The 18924-nt window shown below is 49.0% G+C and overlaps 1 protein-coding gene and 1 long non-coding RNA gene across 6 annotated transcripts in view; one reads left to right on the top strand and one right to left on the bottom strand.

The window, feature by feature from the left end:
- Positions 1-7930: 7930 nt before the first annotated feature.
- The window catches only part of NIM1K (NIM1 serine/threonine protein kinase), a 59078-nt gene continuing 48084 nt past the window's right edge, over positions 7931-18924 (bottom strand). For 3 of the 4 annotated variants that reach the window (XM_006729712.3, XM_081826096.1, XM_081826097.1), the window contains 2 exons: positions 10947-11215; positions 7931-8840 (listed from right to left, as the gene is read on the bottom strand). In XM_006729712.3, the coding sequence (XP_006729775.1) occupies positions 8091-8840; positions 10947-11215 (1019 nt within the window). In that variant the 3' untranslated portion in view covers positions 7931-8090. Of the gene's footprint in view, positions 8841-10946; positions 11216-12888; positions 13070-18924 lie in introns of all 4 variants that reach the window. The other variant, XM_031024173.2, reaches the window with a different exon arrangement.
- Positions 14759-18924, top strand: part of LOC145722572 (uncharacterized) — a 7610-nt gene continuing 3444 nt past the window's right edge. Inside the window, exons 1-3 of one of the 2 annotated variants that reach the window (XR_014146915.1) lie at positions 14759-15294; positions 15933-15982; positions 16442-16628. This is a non-coding gene — a long non-coding RNA (uncharacterized LOC145722572). Of the gene's footprint in view, positions 15295-15932; positions 16629-18924 lie in introns of both variants that reach the window. The other variant, XR_014146914.1, reaches the window with a different exon arrangement.

Genomic DNA, 18924 nt, shown 5'->3' with positions numbered 1-18924 from the left:
AATGAGTAAGTTTAAGGTTAACAGGAGATAAAACTCAAACAGATGCAAACAGCTACTTTTGATCTTCCTGTGACTCAGTTGAAACACTTCCTTTTTTTTTTTTTAGATTTTTAAAAAATTTATTTATTTGACAGAGAGATAGCGAGAGCAGGAACATGAGCAGGGGGAGTGGGAGAGGGAGAAGCAGGCTTCCCAGCGAGCAGCAAGCCCAATGCGGGGCTCCATCCCAGGACCCTGGGACCATGACCTGAGCCGAAGGCAGACACTTAACGACTGAGCCACCCAGGCCTCCTAGTTGAAACACCTCATGACTGCTATTTGAAATGTCCTGAAAAAAACACTGAAGAGGTCAGTAGAGCAGGGAACGTAACAGGATCTTTAAATAATTTAGAGCTAGGTAATCTGGACATAAAAATGAACACTTTAAAATTTCTAGCAACTACCTTTTTTATTATGTTCAATTAGCCAACATACAGTACATCATCAACTGAATGGGAAGAAATCTAGCAACTACTTTTAATTAAACCTTGGGTTCCTCATTTTTTCCCTAATTGGTGGTCATAGTAAATAGTTGACCTGTGATTCCTCCCCACTGCCACAAAAAATTATTATAAAGGTAGTAATTTGGTGCTGAAGATTATGAATACCAATCCTCAGGAAGTTTATAGATCAGCAGGGCTCCAGCTTATAATAATAAAAAATACATTTTCATTTTAAATGTTTAGAAGTAAAAAGGAATTCATCTTTGTCCTATTTCATCATTGTGCAGGCATCTATAGTTAAAAAGGAATAGAAGTTTTGTTAGATGGGACACCTGGGTGACTCAGTCATTAAGCGTCTGCTTTCGGCTCAGGTCATGATCCCGGGGTCCTGGGATCGAGCCCCGCATTGGGCTCCCTGCTCAGCGGGAAGCCTGCTTCTCCCTCTCCCACTCCCTCTGCTTGTGTTCCTGTTCTCGCTGTCTCTCTCTGTCAAATAAATAAAATCTTTAAAAAAAAAAAAAGTTTTGTTAGACGAATTTTGCAAAAGCGTCCCTGTGCCTCCACGTCTTTCAGATCCTGTTAAACTAGCACCTCCAGCCCATCTTAGCAAAACTTTGTAGATCTTTGGGGCCTCATCTCAAGAGTTGCTTCCTCCTTGAAGGCTGACTGGACTGCCTTACTCTGCAGTATGCACATTTCATCCAATGTATCGAATTTCTTATTCAGGCTTGCAAACTCCTAGGGGATCTGTTCTCTGCCTACTTCAAGTCAGTACCACACTCACCGAGGCTCACAATGTTTTCATCTACCCTGTCTCCTCCATTCCTCAGATGTGCCAAGTTTATTTTTCCAGTCTTAGAGCCTTTGGTCTATATAGCCAAACCCTCGGGCCCTGAATCAGATGCTCTCTGCCCTGCCTTCAACTCCAGCCACAGGTGTGGTAACTGTTCCCATTCAGTCTTTGACCAGGATCTCAGAGAAGACCTAGCACCTTCCTTTGGATTCCTGCTACGTACCTTTCACTTTAGCCTCACTGTAATGTGGGATTCTCACAGAACTCACTTGGTACAATTTCATAGCTTGGAAGTACAGAGAAGTTCCCATGGAGCAACCCTTGACCCGTGGTGGACATCTGGCTGGTGGATAAATGTTTCCTCCTTTCATCCCTTGGGTAGACAGTTCTGAGCAGCATTCCAGAAGTTTCCTCTGAAGATCCTGTAGAATCAGCTACCAGTTGCCCATGGCCAGTTTGGCAGTGTATCCTTACGTTGGCTTTCCTCTTTTCTGTTTTTACTCCTGTGCATCTTCTGCATCCTGGGATCATTTCCCAAATAAGAGAGTTGCATGTAAGCTTTTGTCTCAGGCTTTTTTTTTTTTTTTTTGAGAATCCAGGCTAAGACAGTCAGTACCCAGACCAGCTCTATAATGCAGACCCTCGGGATAGGAGGTTGGAGCTGGTTTACTCACCCATCGTGGCAGTCACCCCCACTGCCATTTGTGGTAGGCAGAATGTAGTAGCCATAGGACTCCTCCCACCCCCACCCCCGAAGATGACTATCTCTGGAACTTGTGAATATGTTACCTTGTTTGGCAAAAGCAAATGTGATTAAGGTTAAGGATCTTGAGATGGGGAAATTATGCTAGATTGTCTGGATAGGCCCACCCTAATCATGTAGGTCCTTAAACGCTGAGACTTTTCTGGGCTGTGATCAGAGGGAGATGTGAGTATAGACAGACGGCCAGAGAGATGGAACATCGCCAGCTTTGCAGATGGGAGGGGGGACCACGAGCTGAGGAATGTGGGCAGCTTCTAGAAGCAGGACAAAGCAAGGAAATGGATTCTGCTCTATAGCCTCCAGAAAGGAACTCAGCCCTGATGCCACCTTGATGTTAGCCTGGCGAGACCTGTGACGGACTTCTTTCTACCTCAGAACTGTCAGATAGTAATCTGTGTTTAAGCAGCGACATTTGTAGTAATCTGTTAACAACAACAGAATACTGAGGGGCTGTTGGTAAGCAGATACTGACCGGCCCTGATGTGTGGGAGCAGCATGATTACCCCCCAGGCTCATGTCTTGGTGCGGGTGGATGAGTACTGACCAGATCTTACAGTACCTACGGCACTTGAACAGTAGGAGGCCCATGAGAAAGACTGTGCATTTGGCTAGTTTTTATTAATAGCTTGGGAAGCCTGGGGGAAAAAAATGCAGGCATAAGTCAGCCAACTCTCAACCTGAGGGCCACTGTGGAAGCTCGGGGGCCTCTGCGGCAGGGATTAAGGAGAGCCTGATCTCCCGCAGCAGAGGGAAAAGTACCTCAAAGAGGCCTGGGGTCTAATGGTAAGGTTGGCTGAGCTGCAGATGGGATAAAATGCTGTCTTGACAATTCTTTATCAAAGTCAGAGCCTTGTTAGGAAGAGATTGGGACACTGGGGCCTAAGTTAGTAACCCAAACATGTTGAAAACAGGTTCCCCTAACATGGGGCTGGCTGGAGTGGCTGTCCTTCCTCACCTGAGGACCTGCTGAGACCTCTGGTGAGGTGGATGCCTGCAAGATGGTGAATGACCTCCTTGAGATCCTCCTCCAGTGGTAAACCCAGAATCAGGTCAGGTCTCAACATGGTTTCAACACAGCCTGCGCAGAGAAATACACCGCTGTGTGGGAGGAAATAGCTTGATTGCGGAAGGAGTTGCAGAATCGGGGTAATATGTACTCTCGGGAACCAGGGCAAAATGTGTTCAAGTGGATCTGGAGGGTGTTGGGCCAGGGGTGGAGGTGGAGGGAAAACTATTAGGCTGGCTAGGGAGAGTTCATCATCACAGGAGCATTTAGCCATGGCTTGGACTGAAGGACACCCGCAGCTGGTCCCCATGTGCAGCTGGGTTGGCTACAGAGCTTTGGACCTGAGGAAGGCACACAGTGAGTGAGTCGGAGATAGCAGTGTTAAGGAAAACGTCGACTGAAGAAGCACCTACCTACATCGTCCAGGAGGACACTGCCTTCACTGAGGCAATAAAGAATGTTCTGGGGAGGGGTGTCCCAGCACCTGTGAAAAGGTCAGTGGTGGCTGCCCATTGCCAGCAGGCCTTGACAGTAGGAAATGGAACCGGGCATGCTACCCTCAGCAGGGGTGATGAGATTCTAGAGCGGCAGAGGCTGTGTATTCCTACTTCAGCGTCAGAGGCAAGATGGACATGATAGAATGGACAGTCAGGCTGCAGTGGCAATCAAGGTACCTTGGTCTGCCGGGCTTTGTGACAAGGGCTAATAGGTCACAGAGTTCTGAGTGACAGCTAGCTAGAGTGTTGCTTGACTCGTATAACCAAAAAAAAAAAAGAATGAAAAGAGGCAAGCTGGTGAGCAGAGACTGATATAGCCTGTCACGACGGGAAAATCATGGGCCCAGATTTCAGTTAATTTACAGACCCAGGGCACAGGCATAGGGAAGGCCAGGTCTTCTTGAGGAAGAGCCCTGGGGCACGAGTATATGCAATATACGTACCCAGAATTTTTAAGGACTGTTGGATAAAAAGTCTCCACTGAAACGGATACAGGGAATCCTAAACACTATTATGGCCTTATGTGGGGATGCGGGTCTTTGGAAACCAGGTGAGGGGTGGAGTTCACACCAAAGTCTGTCTCACAGTGGGTCCCACCTTGGGGTTCTTTCGCCAATCTCCAAGCATATATTTGGGATAAATATATTTAGACCACTGACCTGTGGAGGAAGAGGCATTATGGGAGGAAAGAACCACATGGAAACCTCTGGAACTCTACCCTCTCCCAGGTCATGTTAGTAAATCATGAGCAATCACATGAGGAAATGCAGCCATCAGTATTACCATTCAAAATCAGTATGATCATCAAAAATGTTTAAGGACACAGAGGTGACGGGCTCCATCATAACCTCCTTCAACTTCCCCATCAGGCTTCTAAAGAGAGCAACGGAGAGCAGAGGACGACCGCGGGTAGTAGGCTGTAGCTGCCACGCCGGCTGAGGTACCCTTCCTGGAAGCCTCCGGTATCCATCTGCAGCTGTTACTTTGGAAAATGCATTCTTCTCAATTTCCCTCAGAGAGGAGGGCCCAAGCACTTCATATCCCCCAGGGATGGGCAGCTACTGTCCTCACGCTAAGCAGTTGTAAACCTCCCGCTCTGTGTCACAGGAGAGTCCGAAGGACCTTAATTATCTTGCCGTCTGCCGAAAGTCATGCTAGTCCACTGGGCTGTGACAACGTGCTGGGTGGATTTAGCCTCAGAAAGTGGCAAGAACTCAGAACCCTAGTAGGACTTGTTTGTGCCAGAGTGGGGGTGATAAACTGCAGGAAGAATCAGGGGCCTGCCACACTGAGGAAGAAGTCAGAGGAGCAGTGAGCTGGGGGCACGGCTCCACATTCCTTCCACAGTAAAGGACCATTTGTTGCCTCTTCTACCCCTTAGCGCTGAGACAGAGGCACAGGGTTTGGTGGCCTGTCTGGGTTTGGGAAGTGCATGCATTGTACTTAGTATAGTCTTCCAACCCCTGGGTCATGGCTGCCAGTTTCAAGTGGATCCCGCGCGCGTGCGCACACACACACACACACGCAGAGCCCGGTTTGGGCTTTGCTGCAATCTGCATCGCCACCCAGGCTGTATACAGGGCAAGGCAGTGAAGAACACCGTGGGGTCTCAGGCCAGCCCCGTAGGAGGTTACAGCACAGCGCTCTGGGGGCCTGGAGTGAGGCCGCGCTTTCCACGGCAGAGACCTGCTCCCGCTCCTGGGGGGCTCCTGGGCCCTGGTAGAGCCGGGGCCCCTGGTGATGGGACACTAAGACACAGAGCCCACGTTGCTGTCTCCTCAGGAGCTGGGCGTTATCAGAGCCATGGAGTCATCAATTCAGATGGGCGCCGCAGAGACTCACCTTACTGGAACTGACCTCTACTGAGGAAGGGGTTTGCCTGTCCTGACTGCAGTGTATCCTCTAATACAATCAGGCTCCGACCCAGAGAACATCTGCTCCGTTTTCATGGTCTCTCGTAACATTGCCTCAAAGACTCTTTTGGTAAAGGCCACGGACACTTGACCATGGGACCTACTCACCCCCCTGTATACCTCAGCACAAGTAGCAGCCGGCATTCACGGGACAGGGGTGAGCCTGCTAAGCCTCCAGCGCTGTAGGGCAGTGGCCCGCAGCCCGACAGTCTCCGTGCCTGATCGATGGTGTGCACTGTTGCTAAAATACACAGGCCGGGGGCCACCTGGCTGGCTCAGTCGGTGGAGCATGCAACGCTTGATCTCAGGGTTGTAAGTTCGAGTCCCACGCTGGGTGTAGAGATTACTTAAAAATAAAATCTTAGGGGTGCCTGGGTGGCTCAGTTGGTTAAGCGACTGCCTTCGGCTCAGGTCATGATCCTGGAGTCCCGGGATCGAGTCCCGCATCGGGCTCCCTGCTCAGCGGGCAGTCTGCTTCTCCCTCTGATGCTCCCCCCTCTCATGCTCTCTCTCTCTCTCAAATAAATAAATAAAATCTTAAAAAATAAAATAAAATCTTAAACAAAGCTACCCAGGCCTGGGCACCAACGGGTAGAAGTGGGATAGCCTTCTCTCGCCATCACAGTCGAATTGGTACTTCTCTTTCCTACATCCCAGGGTCAGTTAGATCGGAGGTTATGGTTTCTGGGGGCCGGGGGATGCTTTCCCCAGGGGACCCGGTAAGGGTCCAGTGAACTGGAATCCGTGGCTATCGCATGGTCACGTTGAGGTCTCTGTGTGAGTTGACAATCAGGCAAAGAAAGGAGCTATTATACTGGTGGAGATTATTGACCCTGATGATCATAAGGAGATAAAGAGGAGTATGTCCGGGACCCAAGAGATTCCCTGGAGCTAACTTTGGGGCCTCAGGATACCAGTGAACAGAGATTGTAGCAAACACGGCCTGACAAGGGCAAGGCAACTAAAGGCTCAAATCTTTTGTTTTTTAAGGATTTTTTAAAAAGTCATCTTTACACCAAACATGGGGCTTGAATTCACAACCCCGAGATCAAGAGTCCCATGCTCCACCAACTGAGCCAGCCAGGCACCCTTGTAGACTCAAGTCTTTGATGATAAAGGTGTGCATGATACTACCCAATTAGACCAGCTAAAATGCTGGCCACAGGTAAGGCAAATTTAGAATGAGTGAAGGAAGGAGGGAGGGACGAGTTTGCAGCCTCAGGACCGGCTACAGCACGCGGACTGTGGCTCTGTAGTCTTCGAAGCCTGGTCTGTCCCTAGAAGCAGCATCCTAGGAACTTGTTAGAAATGCACATTCTTGGGCCCCGCTCCAGAATCAGAACTCTGGGGGTGGGTCCTCACGGTCTGTTTCCACCAGCCCTCTAGGAGATTCTGATGCGCTGGAACTGAGAGCCACCCCTGTAAGCTGTCCGACTCACCCCACTGCGTGGAGTCCTTCCAGGCCCCAGCGCCTTGAAGGAGCTGCCTGCAGTGGTTTGGACGCAACAGAGGACTGCTTGGAGCGGGGCCTGGGCTGGGCTGTGTCAGCTGCTAGGCACCATTCAGGTCCTTTCAGCTGCACTTTCCCCTCTAGCCCCGGAGGCCGTGACCGTTTCCACTCGAGTTTGGACAGCGTCATGCAGGTCCTACTTGACCGCATCTTGTCTCGGGCCAATGCTCTGGACTCTTCCGTCCCTCGGGCTTTCCTGACACTAAGGCGTGGGAAGCTCCGGGAGCCCATCTGACACTCGCACAGCCTCATCTGCAGATGTTCTTCCAAAACAGGGCTCCAGTGGTGCCTTGGGGTGGGGTAGTACTTAAACACAATCTGGAACTGCAGGGCAGGTGACCGCCTGGGACCGCTCCTGACCAGCGGTGAACAAGAGCTGGTGCGACAGTGCTTTCCCCTTTTGCACCCTGGGTGTCAGACACCCAAGATGTCTTTCCTGAGGCCCATCAGAGCATCCTGCAGGACTGAGCACCAACCACCCGGAGCACTGGCTGATTTGTGTGGACTTTTCCTGTTTCCCTCCCAGCCCCTCCCTCCTCTCCAGGCTTGTTTCCCCAAAAGCTACTAGGCTCTATTTGGGAGGAACCCAGTCCAGAACCCCTAGCTGCCCAGAATGCTCCTGGCCGGCTTTCCGCGCGTCACCCCTGCTTCCTACTCGGATCTCAGACTGTCCTCTACTCAGCGTGGCCTTTCACAATGGTCCCATCCCAGGGAGTGAGCCTCTGATATCAGATGACCCGGTTTGCATTCTCTGGATAGCATCTGTCACTATCTCGTGTTTTTCTTACAGCATTTTTTTTTTCGTCAATGCCTTTGTCCAGCCCTAGAATATACTGCATGGGAGAGCAAGGGCCCGGCCCAGCTCATTCTTTGCTCTTTCCTCAGTACCTTGAACAGTGCTGGCCCATGGGAGGCACTGGATAAGTATTTCTTGATTAAATAAATGAATGAATGCTAGAGTTTGAGAACAAGAGAGCAAATCTAGACTTTTTTTGGGGGGGGGGAATGCATATCTTAAGTTTAAATTTATTTAAAAATTACAAAAATGTCCCCACCCAAGTTGTCCATGAAAAAATTTAAAAGCAGCAACAATGCTCTTGGTTAATGTCCAGCAGTTTAACGCAATTTATAAAATTGAACAAAATTTAGATGTGTGTCTGATGCCTCTATAGACACGGGACCCTTTCTTTAGGTCCCTTTCTTTAGGGTCTGGTAGTATCATTATCGGGACACTTTCCAAAGCCTTTTTCCTTTGGACTCTGTGTAAAATGATCCGATAGACTCCCGTGATGGAGCTCCGGGCTCCTCTCCCGTGGCTGTTCCGGATGTGCTCTTCTGTAATACCCAAATATTCCAAAGTGCTTTTGACCTCGTTTTCTTCTTCTTTAAGGGTGCTGGTTTCGGACAAATGTTTGGGATCCAGTTGGAAAGGCTCCAGAGGGGTGGGGTAGGGCACCCCTTGCATCCACTCATTGTTCATGATGGAGTCGATCCCGTGCCTGTCGGTGGGTACGGGCTGGAGGACGCCGCGGATGAGGCGGAGGCAGGGCTCGGACACGTGTGGAGGCACGCTGTATGCACCCTCCAGGATGCTCTTCTTCAGCTTGGCCACGGTCTCTGCCCGAAAGGGCATGGTGCCCGTCACCATGAAGTACAGGAGCACCCCCAGGGCCCAGATGTCCACATAAATGCCGACATAATGCTCGTCTCGGAAAAGCTCGGGCGCAGCGTACGGAGGCGACCCGCAGAAAGTGTTGAGCATTTCGCCTTTTTTACTTACTGTGCTGAATCCAAAATCACCCACCTTCACACAAGTATTATTGGTATAAAATACGTTTTCTGCCTTCAGGTCTCTATGAATAATTTGGTTCTCATGCTGTGGTAGAAAACATAGGGAAAAGTCATCATTTCCAAGGTATAATACCAACATAAAAACAAAAATAAATGCATCAGTTGCTTGAAACAGTGAGGTGATGATGGGGTAATAACAGGAGTTCAATGGATGTCACCTTAACTCAGATCTGCAAACCTCCAGAGCTGCCCTGTCCTAACCCTGAGCAAACATCACACCCACACAGCCCCCAAACAGACCGAAGATTCTGTTCTTCGGTGGGGCAAAGGTTGGAGTCTGTCCCACACATGTGACTCAGGAATTAGTGCCAGAAATGAGGTCTGGATCTTTTGAAACTGCGTATTCTGAAACACAGTGAAAATAATCTTTCATATTTGAGGCCATAACTGTTCTTTTCTGGCTGAGCAGTCTCTTGACTAGGGCTAACACCAAAGGTTTAGAACCCTCCCCCAATTTTTCAACCATGCTCTTTTGTGGGGGTTGGGGGGGTCGGGGTCTCCTTTATCTTTATAGAGTTCAGTAGAAAGAAAGAGGCTATATTCGGCAAGGTTCTAGCAGCAGGTCCCACTGAGGGTGGCAAGCGCATGCCCCACCCCCACTCTCACGTTCTGGATCCAGACAGACAACCTTGGGACCCCTGACTTCCTTAGTCCCAAGGGCTCTTGGGAGATGGTTTAATGTTACTTTGCTGGGCTTTCTGGGTAAGAATCCAGGCTTTGGAGCATGATGGTTTGGTTAATTCTAGGTTCAACAATAGCAGCTGTGTGATGTGTTTTCTTTCTTTGTAAGATGACATACCGACGGCCACCTCCCAAGATCGCTGTGAGGAGGGCGGGTGGTGCTGTATCTGCAAGTGCTCAGCAAGGGCCTGGCACGGAGTCCACACTCCGTGGACCCTGGATCTACAGCCATGATTCTCTCTTCCTCTCCTCAGAGACCAGGTAGCTGGGAGAAACGTCAGGGCACAAGCTGCAGAGGACTCAGCCTGATTCTCTTCTGCTCTCCCGCCCAATTTCTTTTCTACGGAGGATGTGGAAGACTCTTCCCATCTGTTCTATTGCTCGATGTGGGTCCTGCCTGCTCCCTGGCCCTGGGAAAGTTCACGGCAGCACAGGACCACTTGAATGCCAACCCGTGGCACCTCAGGTCTGAAACACCCACCGCCATTACAGTCGGGCTCTTCTCTCTTGCTCAGTTTTTTTCCTCCCCTTCTCTCTCCTGATGCATATCTTGGGTCCCTAGGTCACTAACTTCCCTCTAGTAGTTTGTCCACAAAGTCATTGATCCCAGCCTCACCCCACAGCATCCAGTCAGAGGAACGAACTAGAAACAGCCTCTCAGCTCACACAGACCCCAGACAAGTGTGTCTTTTCTGCCAACTGGGTAGAGGACAGCCCAGACTTCTGGACTAATGGAGCCACAGAGGTGGCGGTCAGGCCCGCATGCCAAGCTCCTCTGTGTGCGTGACAATATGTCCAATGGCGGAGGGGGCACAGGAGAACCAGCTCTTGGAGGAACTAGGGCGTGTGCTTTAGGAGTCCAGACTTACCTAAAGAAATAATCGGAGAACTAAAGTAAGAATGACATCACCAAGTGTTAATCTGCTGAGCACGGAGGCGGCCAGAGCTGGAGGGAGTCACCAAAGGCAAGAAGGGTCTGTGTGAGCTGACATGAGATTGAAGAAAATTCCAGACAGAGACAGCTGAGCAGGGACATGAAGGGTGGATAGGATTTGGAATGTGAGACACGGTAAGAGGGGAGAGAGCATCCTACACACACAGGCAGGTAGACAGGGCCAAGCAGCAGTGAGGAGCCAGCTCTCTGGTAATGGAGGATGGGTGTGGAGGAATGGCTGTGGCCAGGGCCTGGTGAGGGTCATCCCACTACTCGGAGCGACTCCTGCCAACTGCCTCAGAAGCCAGGAGGCTGCCGTGTAACTGGAGATACCTGGACGTTGCTTCAGAGGCTGAGAGTGTGATCTCATCCAAGCTTTGGACTCTCACAGAAGGGACTCCTGTCAGCCCTCACAGGACTAAAGCTTTCCAGGATGCTTGGATGCAGGTGAACCAAAGCCCATGCTCCCACTGTGCGGAGTGTGGGAGCAAGACTCCACTCCTCACCCCCACTCACCATGTGCTTCACGGCAGACACAATCTGGGAGAAGATGAGCTTGCTTTCCGGCTCCGAGAGCTTCCCTTCTGTGCTAATTTTTCCAAAGAGCTCCCCACCTCCTGCATACTCCATCACCAAGTGGAGCTTGGATAGGGTCTCCACAACTTCGTACAGACGGATGATGTTGGGATGGTGCAGTTTTTCCATGCTGGAAATTTCACGGGATAGTAGCCGTTGGGTTTTCTGGTCTAACTTGGTCTTGTCCAGGATCTTAATGGCCACCTTTTCTGGGAGGAAAAAAAAAAAAAAAGTCAGGGGCAGTGCCAGTGTTCCTGGGTGCATAGAGAGATTTAGAACTGGAGGGGACCTAGATTGGCCCCTTGATTTCACTAGACACAGAAGGTAAATGGCTGTTCCCAAGCTCACAGAGCTTGTCAGCGGTGATGACAGCAATTCTTGAGTTGAGATCAGGGCTCATCCCTTGGATCAGCGTGAGTCTTCCACGCACAGATTTTGATGCCAACTCCTGCCTGCCAAGGAAGTTTCAGTTTGATCTTTATCCACTTTTCTGGATAAAGTTAAAGCTTCTTTTCTTAGCCCAGGTCAGACCCAACCCACGCCCTCTGCCTCCTCAGGCATCACCCCTGTTCACAGTTTCCACCACCGCGCACACAGCTCCATTCCAACTGTTACACAACTGTTTGTCCCTCCTAAAAAGGGACTGAACATCCCTGCCTGGGGCCTTTCCCCTATCTGGATCATTTCCTCTGCCTGGCTCACCACTGCTTCCCTGTTCTTTATGCAGGTAACTCCTGATGAACCTTGCGGACTAGCCTCGGAACATTCAGATTCTGTGTATTCTCTGTCCGATGATCTGAGCACACTGGCCTATAAATGTTGATTCCTTGTCTGTCTCCCCCTCCTACCCCTTCCTGTGTGGCTATATTTTATCTGACTTTGTCCATGCCAGGCACATAATGTCACAGTGCAGGCCACAGCGGCGCTCAGCGTGTGCGGAGTCCCGGGGAGGGCACGAGCAGACGGACCCGCAGCGGGACACGCAGCTGGAGGGAGGGGTCGCCAGTCCGATCGTTCTGGACTGTAGTTTGCTATTATGTATTGAAAGCCCTAAGAATGGCTGCACGTTTTGACCCAGCCATTTCACCTCTGGCAATTAATCTTAAAGAAATCATCTGACACGTGTACAAGACAGGACATGGAAGAAGACTTCTGTGATATTGGGAACAGCATCCAGCAAGACAGAGGGTTAAAATGAAGTCTGGTTCATCTATCTCTGTAACAGTACACCGTGCAGCTATCCACATAACGATGTGGATCTTTATCTGTTGAAATGAAGAGATGTTCAATAGAGAACAAGTGAGAAAAAATACAAGTATCCATTTGCATACATTTACATTTATATAAATATACATCTGCATACGAAAAAATCTGGCAACTTATGCACCAAAATGTTTAGATAATAGTTATTTTATTAATAAGGGGATCATGGGGCACTTGGGTGGCTCAGTCGGTTGAGCATCTGCCTTCGGCTCAGGTCATGATCCCAGGGTCCTGGGATCGAGTGCCGCATTGGTCTCCCTGCTCGGCGGGGAGCCTGCTTCTCCCTCTGCCTTTCACCCTGCTTGTGCTCGCTCTCACTTTCTCTCTCTCTCTCTCTAATAAATAATAAATAAAATCTTTAAAAAACAATAAGGGGATCATGGGTGGTTTTTAAAAATTTTTTTTACTTACCTGTATTCTCTAATTTTCCTACGATTAATTTATACAATTAACATAAATTGTGTAATAAAAGTGGTTAATGTTTGAAAATGATGAATCTATTCCAAAGTAAACAATTCATTTTTTGGTTCGAGTTGGACCAGACTTTCTATGAGGTGAGGAAAGAAGTTTCCGGGCAAGTAAAGGGGAAAACAGGATTGCAAGGCCCCCTTTGACCCACTTGCAAAACAACTGTTTTGAAGAACTTTGGCACAGTGGTTGTGGGCGTGAAAACAGATGCGGCTGGTTTGAAATCGGAGCACTGTTGGTATTAAACGTAGGTCCATTAGCGCTTCTGGAATGGAAAGGGACAGGGTCCACTGGCGTCTGATGTGACCACGCTTGCTCTGGTGGAGGCAATACTGGGGAAGAAGGAGACGAGCCATAAGCGAGCAGAACCCTTGGGGCTTACATAACCTCTGCAGGCAGAGTCCCAGGGACGGACACCCCCCGCCCCCAAGCCTGGAGGCATGCCGCTGCGCGGCTCATGGCTTTTCAACCATTCAGTGTTTAGGATTAAGATTCACTTCACCTGCTTAGAAACAGAAACTTGGTTTGGGTAGCCTGTTAGGTGAGCTGCTCTTTTAAGGGCAGGAATAAAGAGCTCCATCCTTGAATCCGGCAGATGGCCTGCAGAAGAGCCCGCTGCTGGCCTCCCTCGATCCTGACCCCGACTTCTGTGAGGGCGCGCGTCCCCTCTGCTGCTTGGCTGGCGGCCACACACTGTCTCCCACATTGCGAGCACCCAACAACCAGGTCATGGTGCGGTCAGGCTGATGTCACAAGCCTCCCTGGAGCGCAATCCTAGTCTTATTTTTATTCTATGTTTGAGTGGTTCTTGGCAAGGCTGCCGTCCCAGGGTAGGACCAGAGTAGGACAGGAGAGGAGCTGGGAGGTGGGGGACTTCTTTAAACTCTGCGCCCTGGGCACCCCGGGGCCTCACGCTCCTCCCCACCTGCTCCCTCCACTTTGTGTTAAATCAGACTATTGCCATGCTTGGATATCCACATAAATGGATAATCATAGAACACATTTTAAAAAGCCTTGGTATTCGGAATGGTTGCTAAGTGGCAGAAACTGCTCTTCCACGAAGAGCGAGGTCTCCACATCCACTCTTTCCACAAGTGTTCAGTGAGCACAGGTGAGCACCTACTGGGCACCAGGCAATAAAGAAGACACTGTCCCTACAGTCCAGTGAGGGACAGAGACTTTGAGAAACGCCCCTATTACAAGTGCAGCCCAGGGGAGGAAGGAGTACAGGCAGGAGAACGGCAAGGCCTTTCTGGGAAGGGACACTTGAGCTGCGGCCACGAGGTGAGGAGGGAGGCCCAGTATGTGGCCGTGGGAGCCACAGGCCTGGGCGAGGGACGACCTATGTGTTTGAGGACGGGAGGGGAGCCCACTATGCTGGACACAGAGAATGAGGGGAGTGGGCCCAAACCAGCCTTGTGTGGTCGGCAGGGTCGGAAAATCCAGGGCCTTGGAGGCGGTTTCAAGAAAGGCAGCCTTTATCTGTAGGACAGTGGCAGACGGTCCACAGTTTCAAGGGAGAGTATGATCATCTGATTTCCGTGTCAGAATAAGTACTCTGGCTGCATTGTGGGGAATGGATAGACGAATGGGCCTGAGAGCAGGCTGGTGGTTTAGGAGGTGATTATGGCAATCGCACAGACAGGACTCTCGTGTGCTGCCAGGGGAGAGAGAGAGTAGACACATTTGAGAGTAGCCCTCCCCTTTCTCCCAATCGAGTTAAGAGTCTGACACAGGTCCCGTGTAGTGGGCAACACATTCCTTAAACTAGGACTTGCAAACTCAAATATCTCGAGAGGCCAGAGTGGGGATAGGGTGGCAAGCTTACTGTAAGGCAATAGGGAGTAGGTGGGGATGCCGGAGTCCTGAGGAGTACATGGCCAGGTGCAAACTCCACCCCAGACAGTTGTCCCTGTTTGGAATGTAGACTCAGTGTTGTCCAATCTGATTTTTTCAAGAGAAGCCAGACATCTGAAAAATATTTCTTTTAAGATTTTATTTATTTATTTGACAGAGAGAGCACAAGCAGGGGGAACGGCAGAGGGAGAGGGAGAAGCAGACTTCTCGAGGCAGGGAGCCCGATGCAGGGCTCGATCCCAGGACCCTGGGGCCATGACCTGAGCCAAAGGCAGACGCTTAACCATCTGAGCCACCCAGGTGCCACAGACATCTGAATTTTTATGCAAATATTCCAATCACTAAGTGTCAGCAAAAATTCAAATTTTTAGACCTAGAGTGGACCAAGCAAAATATGTCTGTAGGACCAAAGGGACAAGGGGAGAAAATAGATACTAGAACACAGAGTGCTGTGTAGAGAAACTTGCCGTGAGAGGAGCTGAGATCTTCCTTCCAGACACACAGCCAGGCTGAGCCAACCTTATAGTGAGAGGCTGGGAGAACAGAGATCAGGCCCTCCCTCTCCTTCCTGTGGTCCCCTGCAAGAGACCAAAGCCAACTGGAACCCAGAGAACTAAGGAGACTTGATGTAGCCTGGGCAGAGGGCAGAATGAGGGAGGAGAGTGGATCTGGAAGGTCACTGGCAAAGCAGGCTTACAGGGTAAGTGTGTGGGAGGCAATGTGGTCATAAAGCAAGGGGGTGTGCCCCTAGTTTGGGGTCAGGGGACACTTGGAGGCTTTCTCTGGAATCCGACCATTAGCTAGAGGAAAGTAGAGAAGAGGCGATGGGGGAGGTTCTAATGGTAAGGATGTGTAGGAGAGAAGGTCTCGGAAGCAGGAAAGACCTTGATACCTTAAGGTATTTGTCTATATACCTTCTGATTGCCTTTCTTTATCAATAAAATGTTTTTGAGCACTGCTCTAATACATATATATATATTTATAAATTATATACATGTACTACTAATATATACATTTTAAATATATATAATCATAGAAATTAAAAAGATAGAATGACAAATAAATATAGATGGAAATTCTAATATTGCCTTCCCTCACCCAGTGAATCATTTTGGGCATCCCCTAGGGAATGCAGACCCTACTTTGGAGACCACTCAGGGTCACCAATGACCTCCAAGTTGCTAAAACTGATGGTCAGTTCTTAGGCTTTATCCCTCCCCCTTGAAACAACTTTACCACTTGGTTTCTAGGGCAGCACACACTCCTGGCATTTCTCCTAGCTCTTTTGTTTTTTTTATTATTGAAGCGTAGTTGAATATGATGTTATATTCGTTTCAGGTGGACCACACAGTGATTCAAGTTCCACACATGACTTAATGCTCACCTCGGTAAGTAGTCACCATACAACATTATTACGATATCATTGACTATATGCCTATGCTGTGCTTTTCCTCTTCATGACTTATTTATTTTATAACTGGAAGTTTGTAGCTCTTAATCCCCTTCACCTATTTTACCCATTCCCCATCCTCATGTCTGGCAACCACCAGTTTGTTCTCTGTATTTATTTTTAAAGATTGAGTTATTTATTTTAGAGAGAGTGCATATGTGCAAGTGGGGGAGGAGGCAGAGGGAGAGGGAAAGAATCTCAAGCAGACTCCCTGCTGAGCGCAGAGCCCATGGGGCTCGATCTCACAGCCCTGAGATCATGACCCTAAGATCATGACCTGAGCCAAAATCAAGAATCAGATGCTCAACCGACTGAGCCACCCAGGTACCCAGTGTTCTCTGTATTTAAGAATCTGTTTGTTTTGGGGAAAAAAAAAAAATGTTTGTTTTGTTTTTAGATTACACATATCAATGAAATCACATGGTATCTGTCTTTTCTCCTGCCTCTCCTACTTCCAAGGCTCCTTTGCTGTATCCTTTTCATCTCTGCAGCCCCTGAATGTTGGCTACCTGAAGGCGTCGTCCTTGGATTCCTTCCCTACAATCATTTCCTTAGTGATTCCAGATGCATAAACATGTCTGCCTGTATGATCTCTCCCCTTAGTTGTCTTAGTTTGGGTTCTGCCTGAAGCAGAGCCTGAGGCAGGGATTCAGGTGGACGAAGGAGGTAACCTGGGAAATATAGGTAGAAGAATGAGGAATGGAGATGGGAGAAGAAAGATGGCCAGGAAATGGTGTGTTACCAAGCAAGTACCAGTCAGCCCTGCTAAGAGTTACTGTGCCTAAATATCACGAGAAGAACTGGGGTATTTATATATCAACCACTGCCAGTAATTGGTGTCGGCTGCTCTGGGGGATATAAACTCCCATCTATTTCTGGCCTCCCATACATTCGGGAAGAGCAGGCTCAAGCAGCTAGAGAGAGCCCAGAGGCTAGGAGATGGTGAGACTGGCACGTGGAGGCCAGGCTCGCATGCACTGACGTGGTAAGGTGCTAGGAGACGTGACGTGTGTGTGTGGGAGACACCCACAGCACCTGCCATATATGTGTAATAGATGTGTAACAAGCATGCACGACAGAACATGTTCAATATTGTGCTCCTGATCTCCCCCCACCCCAAACCTGCCCCTCCTACGGTCTTCCTGATGTCAGCAAATGGACACTCTAGTCTTATGCTTGTCTAGACCACAAATCTTTGAATATCTGAGTCCTCTTTTACATCCCACTTTGAATTCGTCAGCAGATCCTGTTATCTCTACCTTCTAGACACAGCCAGAATCCAGCCACTTCTCAGCACCCCACTGCTGCCTTCCTGCTCCAAGCCACCGTTCTCTCTTGCCTGGATAATTGCAATAGGCTCCTCACTGATCTCTCTCTTTCTGCCTTTGACCCCTTCAGTCTATTTTCAACAGAGCTGCCGGGGTGATCCTATTAAAGCATAAGCCAGATCATGTCATTTCTCTGCTCCCTCAGAGGGCTCTGGTTTCACTCAGAGGAAAAGCCAGAGTCCTTCCTATGACATAATGACCCCACATGATCTGGTCACCGCTGTCCCCTGGCCTCAGCCCCCTGACCATTCCTGGAGTACCACAGGCACCCTCCCTCCTTAGGTTTGCTGTCCCCTCTGTCTGACCACTCTCTCCCCTACATTGGTGGCCAGAGAACGTATTTCTTTCAGGTCAGTAATCACCCCCTCAGTAAGGCTGTCCTGGCCAACTTATCTAAAATGTGGCCCTCACTGTTCCCTATGCCCCCCTTGATTTCCTTCTTATCACTTATCACTATGTAACAGAGTGAATACTTTCCTGACTTGTTTTTGTCTGTCTCTCCCCACTAGAATATAAGCGCCATAGGACAGAGATTGTTGTCTGTTTTGTTCATTGCTGTATCCCCAGTCCTTAGAAGAGTATCTGTTACATACACAGTAGGTGCTCAACAAATCTTTGTTGAATGAATGTTCTCACCAGCCCCACAAGAACCCAGGGTGAGTCTTACTGTCGCAGAGTAAACTCAGTTTGGCACTTGGCTCTTTCATTTACTATTTTGTTCCAGGCACCTTCCATGTTACCATAGACTCTTCAAATCCTGATTTTTAATGGCTATATAACCTTCCATCCAGCGTATATGCTTTTATTTACCTGACCATTCTTATGTCGTTGGATCACATCAGTGATTTCTAGTCCTTTGTGCTATAAAGAAGACCACAAGGAGCATTTTTGAGTTCTAGTATTTCTAATATTAGACTTATTTTTAGGATGGATTCACCAAAGCCACTAAGTAACCATTTTTAAAATAAGAAAACAAGCTTTAATTGCTGTTTTAATGAATGTTGTTCAAAGGAGATATTACTACTTTAAAGTCTGTGGGCCTTCTCTATGAAGCTTGACTCAAGACTGAGTTAGTCCCCAGTCCTGTCCGCCAGGAGAGGACAGCAGAGAGGACCTACCAGAGAATACTGCCATGCAACGCTCCCTCGAAAATCTCTTCCCTGCCACTTCTGGGTTTTCACAAGAAGTTCTATACTAATTCCCCAAATATTTGTTGAATAGTTATTATTTATAACCCATGTGGGGAAATTCTAAGGATCAAAATGCTGCAGTGACACCAAGGAGCCTGTGACCAGAACACCCAATATTTTCACTCTCCCCTGGATTTGTTAAGCCCCAAAGCTTTATTTCCCATTCATATTTCTTTTGGGCTCCAAGGTGGCTGTTGGACTCCATGACCTTCATGTTCCTCCAAGTCAGTGCTTCCAAATCTTTACTCTCAAATCCGTTTCTTCTCCTACAGTCACTCTTCACTGCTGAGTCGTTAACCCTCATCTTCCCAGCGGGAAACCTGGGGGTCACCTTCAATACCTTTTCTCCTTCCCTGCTCTTA

This window comes from Leptonychotes weddellii, chromosome 7 (genome assembly GCF_054177405.1).
Source record: "Leptonychotes weddellii isolate Sample4059 chromosome 7, ASM5417740v2, whole genome shotgun sequence".
Classification (NCBI taxonomy): Eukaryota; Metazoa; Chordata; class Mammalia; order Carnivora; family Phocidae; genus Leptonychotes; species Leptonychotes weddellii.
Note: the sequence above shows the minus strand (reverse complement) of the source record. Positions and strands in the feature narration are given on the sequence as shown.